The sequence below is a fragment of the Bos javanicus genome, chromosome 25 (assembly GCF_032452875.1).
Source record: "Bos javanicus breed banteng chromosome 25, ARS-OSU_banteng_1.0, whole genome shotgun sequence".
Lineage (NCBI taxonomy): Eukaryota > Metazoa > Chordata > Mammalia > Artiodactyla > Bovidae > Bos > Bos javanicus.
Window position 1 is genome coordinate 21974634 of NC_083892.1, and position 20607 is coordinate 21995240.

General features: G+C 46.2%; 1 protein-coding gene and 1 non-coding gene across 2 annotated transcripts in view; both read left to right on the forward strand.

Annotated features, from left to right (window-relative positions):
- CACNG3 (calcium voltage-gated channel auxiliary subunit gamma 3) overlaps nt 1-20399 on the forward strand; it is a 100504-nt gene extending 80105 nt beyond the window's left edge. The window contains exons 2-4 of the mRNA XM_061401445.1: nt 6927-7010; nt 13422-13562; nt 19331-20399. Of these exons, the coding sequence (XP_061257429.1) occupies nt 6927-7010; nt 13422-13562; nt 19331-19842 (737 nt within the window). The 3' untranslated portion in view covers nt 19843-20399. The remainder of the gene's footprint in view (nt 1-6926; nt 7011-13421; nt 13563-19330) is intronic.
- On the forward strand, nt 5019-5091 carry TRNAG-CCC (transfer RNA glycine (anticodon CCC)). The gene has a single exon. It is a non-coding gene; the product is annotated as a tRNA-Gly (tRNA).
- Nucleotides 20400-20607: the final 208 nt, after the last annotated feature.

Consider the following 20607-nt stretch of genomic DNA (forward strand, 5'->3'; position numbering starts at 1 on the left):
AGAAGGAAAGGAAGGAGGGAGGGAGGGAGGGAGAGAGCGGGAGGTTGAAGCAATCAATCTTCACAGCCCAGTTCTCATGCCTGCCCTACCCCAGGTATCCATCACCTTATCACCTGTCACCAGTGGCTACTGGATCTGTCTCCCAGACCAGCCACCATCGATCCTCTTAACACCCTGAATCACTCAGAGGACCCAAAGGAGTTTTTCTTTCACTCACTCCCTCTCATCATCTCACAAGTTATTCCACTCTGCCTGGAGCCACACACCTCCCTTACTCTGATTAACTTTTAATTAACCTTCAGATCTCAGTTTAGACATGATTTCATTCAACATTCAGTTAACAGAAATCATTCTACGAAGTTATCAAGTGAGAGAATTTTGGGTGATGAAGGAAGCGCTTTTCCTTTAATCTTATGCCTTTTCTATATATACTGTTTGAATTTTCTAACTACATACATATATTCTTTTAGTTTAACAGGGGTTATCTGAATACAGAATAATGGATTGCTCCTTATTTTCTTTCTAACATTTCTCTGCTTTGAAAAAATATCCTAATAAATGTACTTTGTCAATGTCAGTACCACAATGACTTAATTATTACAGCTTTGTTTTATGGTTTAATATCTTACCAGGAGCCACCTTCCTGACTTCTTTCATTCATTCTACTATTTTTTTCATAGTGAATTGCCTCCAGCTTCCATTACCAAATAGACAATTCGATCACCTGGAAAGAAATGATAATTTTACCCTATTTTTTATCGTGTATAACTCTTAATTCTGTTTTATTTCTTCTTGTATTGGAGCTTGTAGAACCATGGTACATAAGAGAGGCAATTGTGGGCATTCATATCTCATTCTTGATTGTAATGGGACTATTTCTAGGGTTTGACCTTTGAAAAGGATTGTTGGTTTAAAGGAGGTGTCTTCCTCATAGGAAAGAAGTATTCTTCTATTGTCAGAGCCAGGGATGAGCTATTAGTGTAAACTTCTCTGCAGGATGAGTCTTGTTGTCACCCCAAATCCAGTCCCTGTAATTACACTTCAACACTTCAGGAAATCTGTCTTGGGTCTCCCTGTCATTCCAAAGCTCTTTTGGGGGTCCTGAGGTCTGTGAGTGCTCACAGCCTAGCTCCCTATGTGCTCTACTTGGGGTTCCCATCCCCTCTCACCTGTAACCGCTGGTCTGTCTCCTAGACCAAGCACCACCGAGCCCTCTCCTGGTGTACCACATTCCTGGTTTCTGCTTCTCTCAGCCCCAGTGTCTTAGCCTCAGCTGTACTAGGACAGTGCTTATCTCTGTATCCCGACTTCATCCTCGCAGGGTACCTGTTTTCAGCATCTCTCTTGGTTCCATCCTCTGCAATTCATGGGCAAGTCCAATCCCATCCTTTGTTTTCCTTAGATTTTACTGATGTGGGGAAATACTGATGAGAAAATATAAGTGAGAATAAGAACAGCAAAATCTTTATTTAAAAAAAAAAACTATTTGTGTGTTACAGCCTGGGGGGTGTGGGGAGAAGGCTGGAAGGAATCATACAGAAATGCTAAACAGTGGTTATTTCTGGGAGCTGGCAATATGCTACTTGTACGAATGGCCAAGTTCACTTTTTGATGAGTGTATGACTTATGGTGCCAGCAGCTTCATTTTCAGTGTGGAGTCTTCCTCAGGGAAATTCTTGATTCCCTTTCCTTTTGTATTGCTTTTTAAAATCTCATCATGGCACCAATGTGTCTCTTCTGGTCCTAAAATACCTCCCCAAGCCAATGGTAGGAATAGTTATAATTTATTGAGTTCTTACTATGTGCCAGGAACTATACTAAGTGCCTTTCGTCATTGCCTGATTAAAAGAGTTCTGTAGAAACTGCTGAGTACAGCACTACTATTACAGCCTCGATTAATTCTCATGACAACCTCATGAAGTTATTATTGTTATTATCTTCATCCTGTAGAAGAAGAAGAAATTGAGATTTGGAGCGGTAATTCGCCACAGGTAGCTCAAGTGATGTAGAGCCGGGTGGGGACTTTGGCCAACTAGAGAAACTCACATCCAGTCCAAAGCAGGGGAGGGGTTACTGATGCCCAGCTGCTGGGGATTGTTTCCACATGGACACGTGGGACAGAGCGCCCCATTGTTCAAGAGAAGCTGCAAATCAGATTTTCCTGGGACATATCCTGAATTTTAAATTGCAGCGATATACTTAACTTATAAAAATATACAGGACTTCGCTGGTGGTCCAATGATAAAGAATCCACCTGCCAGTGCAGGGGACATGGGTTCGATCCCTGGTCTGGGAAGATTCCACATGTTCAGGAGCAACTAAGCCCATGAGTCACAACTGTTGAACCTGAACTCTAGAGCCCGGGAGCCATGACTACTGAAGCCCGCGTGCCCTACAGCCCATGCTCTGCAACAAGAGAAGCTACTGCAAAGAGAGTGGCCACCTACCCCTAAGTCTACCCAACTAGAGAAAGCCCTTCATCAAATATGACCCAACACAGCCAAAAATAATTAATTTAAAAATATTAATAAAATTTAAAATCAAAATATAATAAAATACAAGTGAAAAACAGAACATAAACAAACAAACACACCAAACAGAACATTCTTCAGTCCAATTGCCCTAGATGAACATTATCTGCTTCAGAAGCTCCAGCTTGGATTAAGTTCTCCAGCCCCAAGAAGGCCCATTTGTTTCCCACTTTGCCCCCACCGCAGTTTGTACACAGTCTGTGTCTGACTCTTTGCAACCTCATGGACTATAACATACCAGGCTCCTCTGTCCTTGGGATTCTTCAGGCGAGAATACTAGAGTGGGTCGCCATGCCCTCCTCTCGGGGATCTTCCCAACTCAGGGATCAAACGCACATCTCTTATGTCCCTCGCATCGGCAGGTGGCTTCTTTACCACTAGAGCCACCTGGGAAGCCTCCTTAGGCAAACAGTCAATAATTTTGGCTTTGCTGTCTCTACCACAACTACTCAGCTCTGCCATTTTGGCACAAAAATCGTAAACAAACGGGCATGGCTGGATTTCAATACGATTTTATTTGCAGACTCTGAAAGTTGAATTTCATCTAGTTTTTTTTTTTTTTTAATGTGTCATGAAACAACATTCTTCTTCTGATTTTTCCAACCATCTACATATGCAAAAACCAGCCTCAGCTCGTAGGCTGTACGAAACAGGTGGTGCAACGCTTTAGACCACTTAAAATTCTTGACCGTTTCTCCAGGAGCCACTGGTGTTCGCTGGCTCTGCATCCTAGCTTCAAGCTGCCTTAAGCCCCCTTAGGTAAGGCGCATTTCACAAGCAGATGCGGGCGTGTGTGTAGCCCTCCAGTCCCGTGTGGTTCTGACTGGTCTGTTTCAGTAGTTCTCACATTTAGTCTTCAGCTGAACTTTTCCTTCCTGTGAAATCTCTTGTTGGGAATGTGAAATAGCTATTAATAGGTGGTCCTACAACCACTCTTCTTGCCCTGCCCAGTGGCCCCTGATGTAAACCCTGGAAAAAGCATAGTGGATAGAAAAACCACCATCCTATGGTCTGGTTTATAACAGTGGATGGACCATGAAATGGTCATAGAGCCATCTGGCAAAGGACTTTGCTTACAACCCTAAAATGTGCTGAAGAGAGTGCAGTTCTGAGTAGTGATTATGAACTTGGCTTTGGAGTCTGAAAGACTTACATTTGAGTGTGCCGCTTGTAGCTGTATCCTTGGGAAAATCACCTGCTTTATAGATTTCCTCATCTGTGAAATAGGGCTCATAAAACCAGGTACCTCAACAGGCTGTCTTGAGTGCTAGAGAGGATTTAGAATGGCATGTGGTATACGGTAAGTGCTTCACATGTGTGACTTATTCTGATTTGTTATCCAGCCAGGTGGAAGGGGATGGGGCTTAAAAACAAACAGGAATCTGGCTGAAACTCTCAAATCCAAACAAGAAAAAGGAAGGCCTTTTCTCAATATCAGGGAAGGAGTTCTGAGTTTGTCCTTCTTCCAAGAATTTCTTTGAGTCTTCAAGCCTTCTCTCCAAGACTCCCCTTCTTGGTTCTGAGTCCCTTCTATGCCTGGTAAGTGGAGAATCAAAACCAAGAGAATGGGCTCATATCGCATGCCATTTTCTGTGAAATGCCTCTGGTTTGGAGCATACTTGTAGTGCGGGTTAAATACATGGCTCTCCTCAAGACAAGGAAGCAACCTAAATGTCCATCAACAGAGGAATGGATAAAGAGAGTGTAGTAGGTATACACAATGGGATGTTGCTGCTGCTGCTGCTGAATCACTTCAGTCGTGTCCGACTCTGTGCGACCCCATAGACGGAAGCCCACCAGGCTCCCCCGTCCCTGGGATTCTCCAGGCAAGAACACTGGAGTGGGTTGCCATTTCCTTCTCCAATGCATGAAAGTGAAAAGTGAAAGTGAAGTCGCTCAGTCGTGTCCAACCCTCAGCGACCCCATGGACTGCAGCCTTCCAGGCTCCTCCGTCCATGGGATTTTCCAGGCAAGAGTACTGGAGTGGGGTGACAAGGGGATGTTACTTAGCCATTAAGAAGGATGAAATAATGCTGTTTGCAGCAACACGGGTGAACCTAGAGATTATCATACTAAGTGAATTAAGTCAGAAAGAGAAAGGCAAATACCATATGATGCTACTTATATGTGGAATCTAAAATATGACGTAAATGAATTTCCACAAAGCAGAAATAGATGCACAGACATACAGAATAGACTTGCGGTTGCCAAGGGTCGGGGTCGGGGGATGGTAGGGAGAGGGATGGATTGGGAGCTTGGGATTAGCAGACGCAAACTGAGACATATAGAATGGATAAACAACAAGGTCCTACTGTATAGCAAAGGGAACTATATTTAATATTCTGTAATAAGACATCATGGAAAGAATATGAAAATTATATATATACACATATAACTGAATCATTTTGGTGAACAGCAGAAACTAACAGAACATTGTAAATCAACTACACTTCATTAAAATTTTAAGAATATACACGGCACGGGACTTCCCTGGTGGTCCAGTGGCTAAGACTTTGTGCTCCCAATGCAGGGGGCCCAGGTTCGATCCCTGGTTGGGGAACTAGATCCTGCATGCCACAACTAAGATCCTGTGGGGCCAAATAAATAAATAAAATGTTTTTTAAAATGCATAGCGCTCCTATTATTATCAGATAATAATAGACATAGTGTAATGGTAAAGCCAGATGCAAATATTGACTCTTCCCTTCACCAGCTATGACAGCTCTCTCTCCTCTGCGATCCTGCATTGGCTCATCATTGAATGTCAGTGTGAACAGTCCCTACCTCCTAGGGTGGTGGATGAGAGTAAATGAGAAGAATGTAGGTTTTAGCTCTGTGCCTTGCCCACTGGAAGCACTTCAAAGGTGCTAGCCATTATAATGATGCGCCTAGAGCTTTGCAAAAATTATCTTACTTCATATATGATCTTATTTCTTACAGTAACTACTCTGAAAATATAAGCCCAGCTGTGTGTGAATATAAGCCTTGTCTGCGGTCCTCGACACCACCTGGCCCCTCACCTCCACGCCATCTCTACGGGCAGAGACAAGAACAATAAGGCATAATTTCACACTGTGTTGTGGTGAGAGGTTCTGAAATTGTTTGTCATTTATGAGAACTGGCAGAGCCATTAACTGCCCTGGAGACTGGCTAATTGGCTAGTTAACAAACACCCACAACGATTATCAAACACCCGCAATGAGTTAACTCAGGCTGATGGCGAAGGAAGAAAAGGAAAGAGAATGCTGACTGTTGTTTCCCCAGGATATACCCGTGCAATTCTGTCCTCCTGAAGGAGTGAGCTGCACAGCAGAGCCCAGCAAGGGGCTGTGGTTCCAGGCAAGGGGATCATTAAAGGGGACTATCCTGTGTTATCTATCAGAGAGAGCGGGTTACTCCGAATCCGTGCCTGGAATCCACACCGAGGAGCCAGCAGACCTTGACTGTGTTCTGGCTCACCTCTTACGCATTTGAGCGCAAGCACAGTTTTGTTTTGTGTTTTAATTGGAAGATTATTGCTTTACAATGTTGTGTTGGTTTCTGCCATACAACAACTTGAATCAGTCATAACTATATATTAATATATATCCCTTCCCTCACGAGTCTCTCTCCCATTCCCCCCAAAATTATTTATTTGGCTCCTTGGGGCTTTGTTGAAGCATGAGGGGGTCTTAGTTCCCCTGACCAGGGATTGAACCCAAGTCTTCTGCATTGCAAGGTGGATCCTTAACCACTGGACCACCAGGGAAGTCCCTAAGCACAATGCTATTGGCCAGTTGCTTCATCTGTAAAATGGGACGATAAGATTTTATATATAAATATATATACACACACATATATGTCTACCCACTGGGTTTCCCCGGTGGCTCAGCAGGAGCCACAGGAGACACATGTTCGATCCCTGGGTCGGGAAGATCCCCTGGAGGAGGAAATGGCAACCAACTCCAGTATTCTTGCCTGGAGAATCCCATGGGCAGAGGAGCTTGGCAGGCTACAGTCCATGGGGTCGCAAAGAGTCAGACACGATGAAGCAACTTAGCACGCACATGCACACACACACGTGTATATTCCACTTTCTTTTCCCCTTTCCCCTCATTGACTGGGGAAAAAATAACAGCTCTCATGATGAATGCTTATGCTTCCTAGCTCTTTGCCCTTCTAAATAGATCCCAGGATCATGCAAAATCTAAGCAGAAAGTTTCTGTCTCCAGCTTTATTTATTTTTTTCCTCTGCTAATCTCCTTTTTGTGCCCCAAGAAAGATGCTGATTGACCCACCAAGGCAGAACCACCAAGTCTGAAGGATCTTCACTGTGGGAGAGGAGAAGCCCCAGGCTGGGCCCAGGTGTTCTTTCTGCCCCCCTCCCCCGACTCAGGGCCACACTTGTTTCCACAGGGGCTTTCCGAGGCGTGTGCAAGAAAATTGATCACTTCCCCGAAGATGCTGACTACGAACAGGATACAGCTGAGTATCTCCTGCGTAAGTTTCCCCGACTTCCAGGGTCCCCCTGGCGGGAGGGTGATGAGGAGGGGTACCCTGCAGTCACCCAGCTGCCTCTGAGTTTGAGGCTCCCCAATACCTAGCCTCAGAAATGGATATGTGCAATGAAGCTTCAGGAAAATCTTTGCTACTAGACAGAGACATTCAGGCAGTTCTGATATCTGAGTCTCTTTCATTTCAGTGAACTAGAAACAGGAAAAGAAAAAAAAAAAGGTGAATCAAACCTCAAAAGTTCTTTTTAGTCCACTTACAAGAAAATCTAAGGGTTTTCTTCAACTTGAATACAAGTTTTCACCTGCCCCAGAGGGTGGATTTGAGGTGCTAATGGGTGAGGTGCTAATGATGAAGTGCTAATGGGTGAGGTCCTAAGGGGCAAGGCCTGGGAGAATAAATGTAAACCAAGGTTCACCCTTCTTCAGTTTCAACAGCATTGGGGCAGGGCTAGTGTCTCCCCGTAGATTGTCCCAAGGTCAGTGACCCTGATATGATGGGGAACTGTCATGAGCACAGAACGTAGGAGGCAGTAGGGTATGCTGAGCAAGGGCTCTGGATTCTGGTCGACCAGGGCTTTTACTCCTCTGACGCCCTACTAGCTGGGTTAGATGTGGGCCAAGGTGCTTTACCTCTCATTGTAAAACCAAACACTATAAAACTCTTAGAGGAAAACAGAGGCAGAACACTTTGCCATAAATCGCAGCAAGATCTTTTTTGACCACCTCCTAGAATAATGAAAATAAGAATAAACAAATGGGACATACTTAAAAGCTTTTGCGCAGCAAAGGAAACCATAAACAAAACAAAAAGACCATCCCCAGAGTGTGAGAAAATATTTGCAAACAGAGCAATTGACAAGGAATTAATCTCCAAAACATACAAAGAGCTCATGTAGCTCAACATCAAAAAACAAAAACAAATGACACAATAAAAAAATGGGTGGAAGACCTAAAATAAACCCCTCTCTAAAGAAGACACACAGATAGCCAACCAACACATGAAAAGATGCTCAACATCTCTAATAATTAGAGAAATGCAAATCAAAACTGCATCATCAAAAAGCCTCTCACCTTTCTTTATAGTCAGGAATGAAGACTATAACGTCATCCATTTAACAGGGTCACAAAAATTACATAAGCTGATGCACATTACACACCGCCTGAAACCATACGTGTTGGCTCTTTTTTGTGGCATGGGATGAACAACAGCCAAGGCCAACAGCAGCCAAGGGCCTGACATTGATCCTGGCACAGAGAGAATTGGAAACAATGTAATTTAAATAGAATTTCTTCAACAGGGAGCCTGAGTTTCCTCAAAAGGGAAATTTTAAGGCACTGACTAATCTACTATTAGAGAGTGTTAAATGTAACATTAAAAAAAAAAAAAAAAAACTACTACAGTAATATCAATAAAAACTTCAAGAAATTGTGGTATTCTGATTATGCCTGTAACTCATAACTCAAGCAGAGTGTTTTACAATTAAAATCAGTTTTCACTCTACTCATGCTTGCTAGTCTGCAGAGGGACTGTGGGTATTCATATGAGCCTTTAATCACATAACAATATAAGTGGTGCTGGGGGATCAGTTTGAAAGAAACAGACACTTCTAAGCTAAATTTTAAAATGTAAACATATTATTTCCCTTTTTTCAGCTACTTGGATTTGTCCAATGCTGCCTAGGGTTTATATGAGCAGCTCAAAAAGATCTGATGTGGGAATAGAAGCCACATTTAGAGAGGGAGCTTGACCAGAGTTTGGGGGATGACATAGATTATTATTACTTGGACTTCCTCAAAAAAAGGATTATTCTAAAGCCATCACAAGTGGGCTTTTATCAGAGTGCCTAAGTTTTTACTTTTCTTCCCTATTTTGATGTTTGCCCTGCTGGGCAAACTGTGAGTTCTATTTCACAACTTGCAAAACTGATTTAAAATTCTTCCAAGAGATGCACCTCTTTTCCAACAAAGTATATCTCTCCCCTCTTGGAAGGTGAGGGTGCTCACCATCAGCCACCGAACCAGGTTAAGGAGGGACTGTCCCAAGCACACGAATTTCCTGCTGGGAATGTTGGAATCCCTGACCCAGTCACGTGGGGCCAGGGTCCCATTCCTGCAGGGGTCTCCAGCCCGTCCAGTGCCATGCTGCTAGTTCCTGCTGTGACCACACCCCAGGACAATGGGATTCTCCACACTAATTTGTTTGCTTTTTCTTCTTTCTTATATGTGGTTGGGGAGGTTACAGCTTAAATCTGTAGCAGAAGGTTTAATCGCCCACAGGTCCTGTTGACCTGAGCAGTGGTCCCCAACCTTTTTGGCACCAGGGACTGGTTCCATGGAAGACAATTTTTCCATGGACAGCAGGGGTCAGGCGGTGGAGGGGATGGTTTCAGGAGGATTCAAGCAATAGCGTTCTGGCTCCTGTGAGAATCTAATGACACTGATCTGACAGGAGGCAGAGTTTAGGCAGTAACGTGAGTGATGGGGAGCAGCTGTAAATACAGATGAAGCTTCACCCACTGGCCCGCCACTCACCTCCTGCTGTGCAGCCTGGTTCTTAACAGACCACAGATGGGAAGCTGTCCAGGGCCTGTAGGTTGGGGATCCCTAGACTAGAGAAATCCCTAACATAGCACTGGACCTGGCCAAGCCCTGCTCAGACAACGAAGGTGAAATTACCCTGGAACAAGCTTCCCTCCCTACTCCTAGGACCACAGCTTAGCCCCATATAGATTAGGGAGGAGAAACAGGGAAAGAAGACAGTAAGACCTCTTTAATTGTCCTGACGCCAGACAAAAACCTTCTTGTTCATCTAGATAAACCAAATCCAAGGTTGGGAATTCCCTGGCGGTTCATTGGTTAGGACTTGGTGCTTTCACTGTGAAGCTGGGGTTTGATCCCTGGTGAGGGAACTAAGATCCCACAAGCCATGCATCACAGCCAAAAAAAAAAAAAAAAAACCAATGAATGAATCGAGGGTAGACTCCACCTGACTTAGGAGAAAGTGGCAGCAGAGCACATCCTGTGTGAGGCTGGCACCTGTAGCCAGAGTCTTTAGAACCTGCTCTGATCCCGCCCGTGGGGCAGAAATGGGATCTGGCCACCGCCTGGTTTCCAGATGGTTCCCACACCGCATAGGAAGCAACCACATTCCCACGTCTCACAGCCACACATCGCAAATACACACAACCAACGCAATTCAGTAGCTTCCAATGCTCAGATCATCTCCTTCGGGCATAATCACACTGTAATCATACTTTGAAATTTTTTTTTAATTGTTTTTAAGGTGCTCTCCTTTAATCAGTTGAACTCATCACATTGAATATTCCAGCAATTCCCATCAAGGATACAATGCAAACGATTGCCTCAGAGATCTGCACAAGAGTTCCTAACAAGTCCTTGATATCCCTGGGGGTAGACCCACTCCTAATATTTGTGGGGCCCAGGGCCAAGGTTCATATGGAAACTCATAGGCCATATGGGTAAATATTTAGATGCTATAAATAAGCTATGCCCACCAAAGACCCCAGAGCTTACTTCCCAGGATGCCCCTTGACATGGGCACTAGAGGAACCAGGGGGCCCGCCCTGCCCCCTGCAAGCCTGCGTGGGGCCCCAGATGTGCAGGGCAAGCCAGGCCTAGGCTAGGACTCCTGGACAGTGACTGACTGGCCTGAAGCCAGGATGGGGACTGATCTGATCACCCTCCCAGGGGTCAGGACATCCAGGACCCCTCCCTTCATGCTTCAGGTCTCCTATCGAGGTTTCTAGTTAGTTTGAAGCCCCTCCCAAAACTTTCGCATCACGATGAGGACAGTTACTGGGATCCTGGTCTGCCCAGACCCCAACACTGGGTGACTTGGGGTGGTCATCCCTAAACAAAAGCTAGAATTTTTCTCATTTTCTTCTTTTCATGAAGAGAATCTCACCCCAGTTGTCCTCTATCGGCCCTCCCAGGCAGATCCCAAATCAGCTACCAAACTTGCAGAAAACTTTTTCCGTGAAAAAGACAAAACAAAACACCAGCAACAACAAAAGCAGAGCCCAGCCCTGTGCCCTTGGAGCGGGAGGACCGCCACACTGTAGCAGTAGGAAGAAAGCATCCGTGAGAAAACAGACAGGGCCGTGAAGTTCCGAGCACTGAGCTTGAACTTCAACGCCAAGAATGCACTGACCGCCTTTTCCCGCTGCCCTACTGCTCCTGCACGTGCGCCGTGATTTTAAAGATGCTGCCGTCTGCTCAGCGGCTAAGCACCAGGCCCTCGAGTCATTGTCAACCCCTCTTTCTCTCACATCCCACTGCCAGTTCTTTAGGATTTACCTTCAAAATGCATCCTGAGTCTCTCACCACCCATCTACAACCGAGTCCATGCCACGGTCAGCTCAAGTCTGGGTTCTTACAGCCCTTTCAGCCACACCAGCCCCACCCTTCAAGGGCCCACACTTGGGTCCATGCTCTCTGCTCTCACTATCTTGGAAGTCTTCTTTTTTTATATATGCCTTTGACAGTCACCTTTATTTCATCTTTTCTTCCAGTTTTATTGATATATAACTGATATACAGTGCTGTATAGATTTAAGGTGTACTGCATCATGGTTTGACTTACATACATCATGAAATGATGACCACAGAATGTTTAGTGAACATCCACCATCTCATACAGACACAAAATTAAAGAAGCAGAAAAAATTTGTTTCCTTGTGATGGAACTCTCAGAAGTTACTCTCTCAGTTTTTATGTATAATGTCCAGCTGTGTTAATTTTATTTACCATGCTGCACATTAAATCCCTAGTACTTATTTTTCTTATAACCTGGGAGTCTGTACCTTTTGACCACCTTCATTTCATTCCCCCTCCCCCTTAGTCCCCACCTCTAGTAACCACAAATCTGGTCTCTTTTTCTATGAGTTTGTTTTTGAAGTAGATCTGACCTACAATTGGAGCTTCCCTGGTAGCTCAGCTGGTTAAGAATCTGCCTGCAATGCAGGAGACTCCAGTTAGATCCCTGCTTCAGGAAGATCTGCTGGAGAAGAGAACAGCTACCTACTCCAGTATTCTGGCCTGGAGAATTCTATGGACTGGGGTCCATGGGGTCGCAAGGAGTTGGACATGACTGAGTCACTTTCACTTTCTAACCTACAACACTATGTTGGTTCCTGTTACACAACAAAATGATTTGATATTTCTATACATTTCAAAATGATTGCCATGATAAGTCTAGTCACCATACCATCTTGAAATTCTTAATAATTTTATAACAAGAGGCCTTGCATTTTCATCCTGCATAGGGCCCTAAAAATTAGGTAGCAGCTCCTACCCGTCATCTCTGTTAGAATGCAAGCCCCGTAAGGGTGGGCCCTTAGCTCTTTTGTACCTCAATGAAGGCAGAATTTATCCAACTGATATTCTGGCCCAAGTATTCCAGGAAATACTCTAATACTGGTTGGGTAAATACTGGACTCCCCACCTGAAGGCCCCTTCCCCCAAAACCTTAGGGCCTCTCTATGATCCAGTAACAAGAGTTAACACACTTGTTTTGAAGACTTGCCCTGGGCCTCAACTAGCATCCTCTCTTTCCCCTTTGAAGGGCCACACCTGTGCCCCTGGGGGTGTTTAAACATTTCTGTCAGTATGCCAGGACCCAGCAGAGCCCCTGGCATTTTGTAGGTGCCCCAGAAGCCTTGATGAATGAATAACTAAATTCATGTGTTTATCCAGTGACTAAATAGATATTGCATGGTCATTGCCAGACTCAGTACTAAATGAATGTTCGTGTGTTTTGGGAAAGAGAGCTTGTGATCTAATGGGAATCCCAGGATGCCCCACCAGCTACCTAAATTGCAGGACCCAGGGCAAAATGAAAATCCTGGGTTTCTGGTTCAAAACGCAGGCCAAAATTGCTGTTTCCCTTCTTCTGCCTTCTCTCTCTCCACCTGTCATGGTGTCTTTTACTTGCTATGTAATGTCACACTCCCTCCAGCATAAGGACACTCAAGGGTGCCCAGGGCTTGCACCCAATCCTGATTCTCCCTGTGTCCATGCTCAGGAGCCGAGGGTAGCAGCGGTCACTGGTTGGGGTGGGGGAGGGGCAGCTAGGAACCACCCCACGGAGAACGGGAGGTAGCAATGTGGTGGGGAGTGGGATGCCACATGAGTCGAGGTTCGAAGCCCATGGCGCATGCTCCATTGGCCCATCAGACTTATTTGAAAAACACACATTCAAAATAAAGCTATTATGCATTTCAGGATGATGACTACAGACCGTTAACCCCAAGCCCAGGGTGTTAGATGTAGACTCCTCCTGCTCACGTGCTGTCCTCCAACCAGGCACCCCCATGTCTGTGGAGGGGGATCTCAGGGCTGGCTGGGTGCAGCAGAACCCTCTCTCCTTCTCTCCACAGGGGCTGTGAGGGCCTCCAGCGTCTTCCCTATCCTCAGTGTCACGCTGCTCTTCTTCGGCGGGCTCTGCGTGGCAGCCAGCGAGTTCCATCGCAGCAGACACAACGTCATCCTCAGCGCGGGCATCTTTTTTGTCTCTGCAGGTGAGCATCTTGGCCTCTGCCCAGAGAGCATCACAGACACCAAACCCGAGCCAGGGCCAGAAGGACAAAGCCATGCTATTCAGGGTTCCCTCCAGGGAAGGAGCAAGAAAATGTTCGACCTGTGTGTTAAGAATGAGAACCAAAGGTTTTAATAAGAACCAAAGATGCTGACAATCTAGCTGGAGAATGGACAGAGGGAAGATGAGGAGGAGATGGGGTACTTAGGTCGGCTCAGAGATGGGAGAATGATTAATAAGAATGTGCCTGTGTATGTCTGTTCAGAGTGGGCAGGGAGCGTGTATGGTGTGTGTAAGGTGTGACTCGAGAGATGAGTCCAGTGTGTTTTAAAGGGGTCCAACTTCTGGATACGATCATACACTATTTCTGGCCCCATGAGACCTGGGTTTACTGGTGAACTACTGGTCACAGCTCTTCAAGAACTCAAATCCTCAGGCTGTCCAGAGCATCTCTGGGAACAACAGAAAACCCAGCAGCCTCAGATGCTCTCAGGAAAGATCTTATCAATAGCAGCCCTGACCGGAAGGTGGCAGAGGGTTGTAAGGAGGATGAGACAGTCTCGAGAAGGGTTCCTGTTTCTGTTTCCTCTCTCCTCCTTTATCTCCATCCCTCCTCCACCCGCTCATCTTCCTCCCTTTTGGGTTTCCACGCCTCTTTGCTTTGCAGTCTCTTCCCACCCCACCCTTCAGTTGATGCCATCTGAATGAAATGCTTTAGAGATGAAAAGAGGGAAGAGAACTTGACTCTTTGATGACGACCTCCAAACTTTAACCCATAATGGCAGAATATTTACTGGGGTAGAAACAGAGAAGAGGCTTCACAGTGGCGATAGTGCTAAAGAATCCTCCCGCCAATGCAGGAGATGCGAGAGATGTGGGTTTCTATCCCTGGGTGGGGAAGATCCCCTGGAGGAGGAAATGGCAACCCGCTCCAGTATTCTTGCCTGGGAAATCCCATGGACAGAGGAGACTGGCAGGCTATAGCCTATGGAGTTGCAAAAGAGACAGACGCGACTTAGCGACGAAACAACAACCACAAAAACAGAATAGCTTACCTGCCTGGATTTGAATTTTGGCTAAACTTATGGGACCCTGGAAATGTTACCAAATCCCTGTAACTTGATTTCCTCAGCTATAAAATGGGGGGAAAAGTACCAGTGCTTATTTCATAGGGTTGTTGGAAGGAGGTTGAACATAAAAAGCACAATATTATTTTCTAGCAAGTTAAAAGCAACACAATAGTTCTGAAGTTGGAAGCCCAGCTTCCCAGCCCCCTCTAAGATCTTTCTCAGTATCCTCCCTATTCTTTTCCCTTCTTGGAAAAGGGGAAGGTGGACGGAATCCAGCGCTGAGTGTCTGGGAACCAACTCGAGCCACAGACCATCTTGTCAGGAGAATAAGATCAGCCTATGATTTTATTAAAGGTGACACTCTGTGTGGACAGACGCTAACAGCTGGCAGACCCAGGGACTTGCATTGCTTTGAGGCACGTTCTAGTTGTTGGGGGCCCCTCCAGACCTCCCGGTCTCTGACTGACCCAGGGGATGCTGTGTTGTGCTGACATGAGGGTTTCCTAAACAGGAGAAGATCATTATTTTGTCCCCCAAGGGGATTGTGAAGGGAGAGTGTGTCACCAGCAAACGTCCTGTTACAAGGGGCGTTGTGAGAGACAGCAGGTAGAATAGACTCACAGGAACCGGGGAAGACAAGGGGCAGCAACAAGGGCCTGAGGGGAGCCAGAAGCTGGGGGTCTAATCCTAGCTCTCCCCCCACCACTGACCTCCCTGAGGGCCCTAAAGAGCCTCCGTTCTTCCACCTACAAAATGAAAGTAGGATTCAGCACTCCTGAAGGCTCTTTTTGCTCAGTTATTCTAAGGTCCTATGATTTCTGGCAAGCAGTCAACAATCCTTTATTGAGTACCTACTATGCGCCAGGAACTGGGCATTATGCTCAAGACCATGGGCTCTGAAGTCAGGCTGCCTGGGGCAAATCGTGGCTCTACCACTCCCCTGTGTGGTAACCTCAGGCAAGTCTCTTAACCAATCAATGCCTCCGTTTCCTCATCTGAAAAATGGGGTAATAATGGCTCTACCTCTTAAGCCTGCTCAGAGGATTAGATAGTTGGTATGTGGAAAATGCCTAGAACTGCATCTAGCTGGCAGTAACTGTGGGATGCATAGTGCTAAGTCACTTCAGTCATGTCCAAATCTGTGACTGCATGGACTGTAGCCCACCAGGCTTCTCTGTCCTTGGGATTCTCCAGGCAAGAATACTGGAGTGGGTCACCATGTCCTTCTCCAAGGGATCTTCCCAACCCAGGGATAAACCTGCATCTCTTATGTCTCCTGCATTGGCAGGCGGGTTCTTTACCACTAGGACCACCTAGGATCCATAAAAGCTGGTATTATATATGTTGTACCATTTAATTCTCATGTTGATTCAATTCAACAAATATGCACTGTGCTCTTGCTTCGGGTCAGGCTCTGGGCAAGGAGATAAGACCATAGCGGTGAACAAACCTAGCTAGATCTGAGCTCAGGGAGCAAGAGACAATGTTGGGTTCAAACCCCACCTTTGCCATTTCCCAGGGCTTCCAAGGTGGTAAAGAACGCACCTGTCCATGGAGGAGATTTAAGAGACACCAGCTCAATCCCTGGGTCAGGAACATCTCCTGGAGGAGGGCATAGCAACCCACTCCAGTATTTCTGCCTGGAGAATCCCATGGACAGAGGAGCCCGGTGGGTTACAGACCATGGGGTCACAAAGAGTCGGACACGACTACAGCAGCTTAGCACAAGCACACAGGCCATTTCCCAGCTGTGTTGACTTGGGAAGTTATTTTCTCTGTGTCCCAGTTTCCTCATCTGTAAAAAAAAAAAAAAAAAAAAAAAAGGTTTTTTGTTTTTTTGTTTTTTTAAAGCAGGACTGTTGCAATGATTAATTGAGATCATGCACGTAAAGACTTTGCACAGTGCCTGGCGTATCATCAATGCCATAGAAACAAGTGGCAACTCGCTTGGCTTGTCACCTCCTTTAACCTGCGCTGACATCCGAGCATCTCTTTGAGTTTCTTTTTTTTTTTTTTTCAGCAAGACTTCTTTCCAGGGCTTCTCAAACTTTGCCACCAAAATTTCCCTGCAGGCAGAGGAGAGTGAAAAATGTGACCCTGGGGAGTCAGGGGGCATCACCAGAAGCTGCCTTCCATGAGCTGAAATGTCTTTGAAGTCTGTCTCCCATTTATACTTAAAAATTCATGTGAATTCTGCTCTCTTCTCCTTATTATATCCATGTTCATTTTAATATAAAAGAATGTGTCTTCCCTACTCATCTTCAAGCCAAACTGACACTCCAGAAACAGGAGCCGTTTTTTTCACCCTGTGGTTTTCTGCAGCTTGACACAGGGCTGGCCGTGTCAACCCCCATATGAAGAAATAGCTCCGTGATTAGAACCCGCTGCCTACCTGCTGAGTGCCTGTGCTGGGTAAAGCCAAGAGGAGACAGGGAAGAAGCAGACCCTGGCCCTGCCTTCTAGGGGAGAGTCCTAGATGGAGTGTGGCCAGAGATCATATTCAAAACATGAATCCCTTTAATGCATGAGCACCAGTCAATCAGAACTGGAGTAGAATGGAGTGGCCCTTGCTATGCCAAGCTTTAACCCTTTGTACAGATGAACCTATTTGCAGGGCAGAAGTAGAGATGCAGATGTAGGGAATGGACGTGTGGATCTGAGGTGGGGGGATGAATTGGGAAATTGGGACTGACATATGGGCACTGCCATGCATAAAACAGATAGCTAGCAGGAACCTACTGTAGGTTCCTACTAGCTCAGTTCGGTGCTCGGTGGTGACCTAGATGGGTGGTAGGGATAGGGGGTGGAGAGGTCCAAGAGGGAGGGGATATATGTATGCCTATTGGTGATTCATGTTGTTGTACAGCAGAAACTAATACAACATTGTAAAGCAGCTATGTTGCTCAGTCACTCAGTCATGTCCGACTCTTTGCAACCCCATAGACTGTAGTCCGCCAGGCTCCTCTGTCCATGGAATTTTCCAGGCAGGAATACTGGAGTGGGTTGCCACTTCCTACTCCAGGGGATCAAACCCACATCTCTTGGGTCTCCTGCATTGGCAGCCAGATTCTTTACCACTAGTGGGAAGTTCCAAAGCAACTATACCCCAATTAAAAAGAACAATAACAACAACAACAAAAACTTGGTTGCTGGACTCTGGGGAAATCCTGAGGATCCCCAGGAAGAGTATGAGGTGTTCAATGGTGGGGATGCTCAGCAGGCCAATGGAAATGGTTATTTACCAACTAGTACTGGGAACGATGGGCTTTCCAGGTGGCGCTAGTGGTAAAGAAGCAGCCTGCCAATTCAGGAGATGTAAGAGACCTGGGCTGGATCCCTAGGTCCAGAAGATCCCCTGGAGGAGGGCACAGCAACCCACTCCAGTATTCTTGCCTGGAGAATCCCATGGACAGAGGAGCTTTGTGGGCTATGGTCCATAGGGTTACAAAGAGTCAGATATGACTGAAGTGACTTAGCACGTACACACTGGGAACTGTAAGAAGGGACAACTTCCATTTAGAGGCAGCCTGGGTTTGTAGGCTAGAAGACTCCAGCTGATGTACAAGCCTCCCTGAGTCATTACTGGTATAAGGCTTAGATGAGGCCCTTAAAGCAAAGAGACACAAAGAGATATTGTTAGCTTTGGACAATCGTGTGAGAGAAGCAGCCACAGACCCTCAGGTTCTTTCATTCCTTCTTACTACTCCCTAGAGAATCAATTTCTCTCCAAGCTACTGGACAGCTCTTTCCAGAACTATTCTGTTGGCCCTTGGGGACACCAAGTCTGCAGACCTTGCCTACTGAGGACAACAGCTTCACATTCCCCAATTCCTGATGTTTGAACAATAGCTAATTTAAAACATTATTGTATCCCCCGTGCAGATAAAAAGATATAGTTAGTTACTGTCCCTTACCCATGGGTCATTCTTTCTCCAAACTTCGTTCCAGACCCAGAAATATCCACTGGGCAGCCATATCTGGACTCTCAATAAGCACTTCTAACCCCGTTCTTCTTCTCTAAGCCTCCTCTCTCTGCTGCCTCTTATTGAGGCTCAAGATGCCATCAACCTTCCCACCATCCAGGCGAGACTGCTACTATAAGTTATTCTCAACTCTGTTGTCAACAGCCTTTCATCTCCTGGTGAGCCAGGAGCTGTTCAGGACCTGCTCAAACGTCACCTTGTCTTCAGGACAAAGTGGCTGAGTCATCTTCTCTTTTTGCTCCTGAACCATTTTATATATGTCTCTGGTGGAGCCCTGACTGTATTTTGCTGTAATTACATTTACATGTCAGTTTCTCCTACTAATGGTGAGAAACTCAAGGGCAAGAATCTGTATCTCGTTCATTTTACCATCCTCATGACTTAGTGCTGAAGACTAAGTTTTGATGGAATGAATTGTTTCTAAGGGAAAATACATGCACTTTGATTTCTGCTGCACTTGCTGGAGGAGTAAGGTGTATTCTTTAGCTGAATGCTTCCCACCAGGGATGGATCAGCAGAATTTTTCATTTCCCGAGAGACACACCCTGCGGGAAGAGTTCAGCAGCTGGATTTCCGGCCATAAATCCATTCTCCTCTCTCCCTGTCATCTTCACATTTTCAAAATAAATAGTTCAAGCCTAAGTCACAGTTACCTCTGAGGTTTATAAAGGATGTATTTTTCTTTCCCCTTCTTTTAGGGTTAAGCAACATCATCGGCATCATAGTTTATATATCAGCCAATGCTGGAGACCCTGGGCAGCGTGACTCCAAAAAGAGCTACTCCTATGGCTGGTCCTTTTACTTCGGAGCCTTCTCTTTCATCATCGCGGAAATTGTGGGGGTCGTCGCCGTGCACATCTATATAGAAAAGCATCAGCAGTTACGTGCCAAATCCCACTCGGAGCTCCTGAAGAAATCGACCTTCGCTCGCCTTCCACCCTACAGGTATAGATTTCGGAGGCGGTCGAGTTCCCGCTCCACGGAACCCAGATCCCGAGACCTGTCCCCCATCAGCAAAGGCTTCCACACCATCCCTTCCACTGACATCTCAATGTTCACCCTGTCCCGGGACCCCTCAAAGATCACCATGGGGACCCTCCTCAACTCCGACCGGGACCACGCTTTTCTACAGTTCCACAACTCCACGCCCAAAGAGTTCAAAGAGTCGTTGCATAATAATCCGGCCAACAGGCGCACCACGCCCGTCTGAACTGACCTCGGCCCTCTGCCCTCCGCCCCAGCACAGCGCGGGGGGAAGTGGACAGAGGAGTCTCTGAGGTTGCATGGCATGGTCCTCGTGATGGTATTACTTTTTACAAAGAATGAAACCAAATGGACTCAGCCCTCTCCCACACTTCACCCCTCCCCCTCCAGGTCCTAACCGGTCCATCCCTTCCCCCACTTTTCAAGCCAATCCCATGATGTCGTTTCTCTCTGTGTGTATCTGTGACAGATGTTTTCCTCTCTTCCTTCTTTACTGGAAGGACCTCCTCATTCTTCCCTCCTTGGAAGAGGACTTTACTCAAAGTCATGGGTGGTGGCTGGGTGGGGGGTGGTGGGGTCTCCAAATCCCCAGGTGTGTGCACAGGTGTCCCCATTGTCCACTCATGCAAATCCTCAGGCCACTTAACCGCCCAGGTGGCCCGGAGGGAGGCATTCACCTTTCCGTGTTAGAATAACATGACCAGAAATCAAAGATGTCAGAGCCCCGAAGCAGCTAATGTAATAAGCATTCATGTATTAAAAGTTTTGCCTTGTTGTAACTCACAGAGCGGGGGTGCTTTGTTTCTTCTGGGTAATTCCTGCACAAATTCACTGCCCTGCCCTCAAGCTGACTCATGTCCACGTTGAAAGCTGAACTTTACTCATCCACACTCCAGTCACTAGGAAGGATCCGCCTTCCCCTCTTGAGAACAGCAAGGTGCTCTCACCAATGGCAGAGTCTGTAACCCTCGCCTGAATCCCCAGAAGCTAC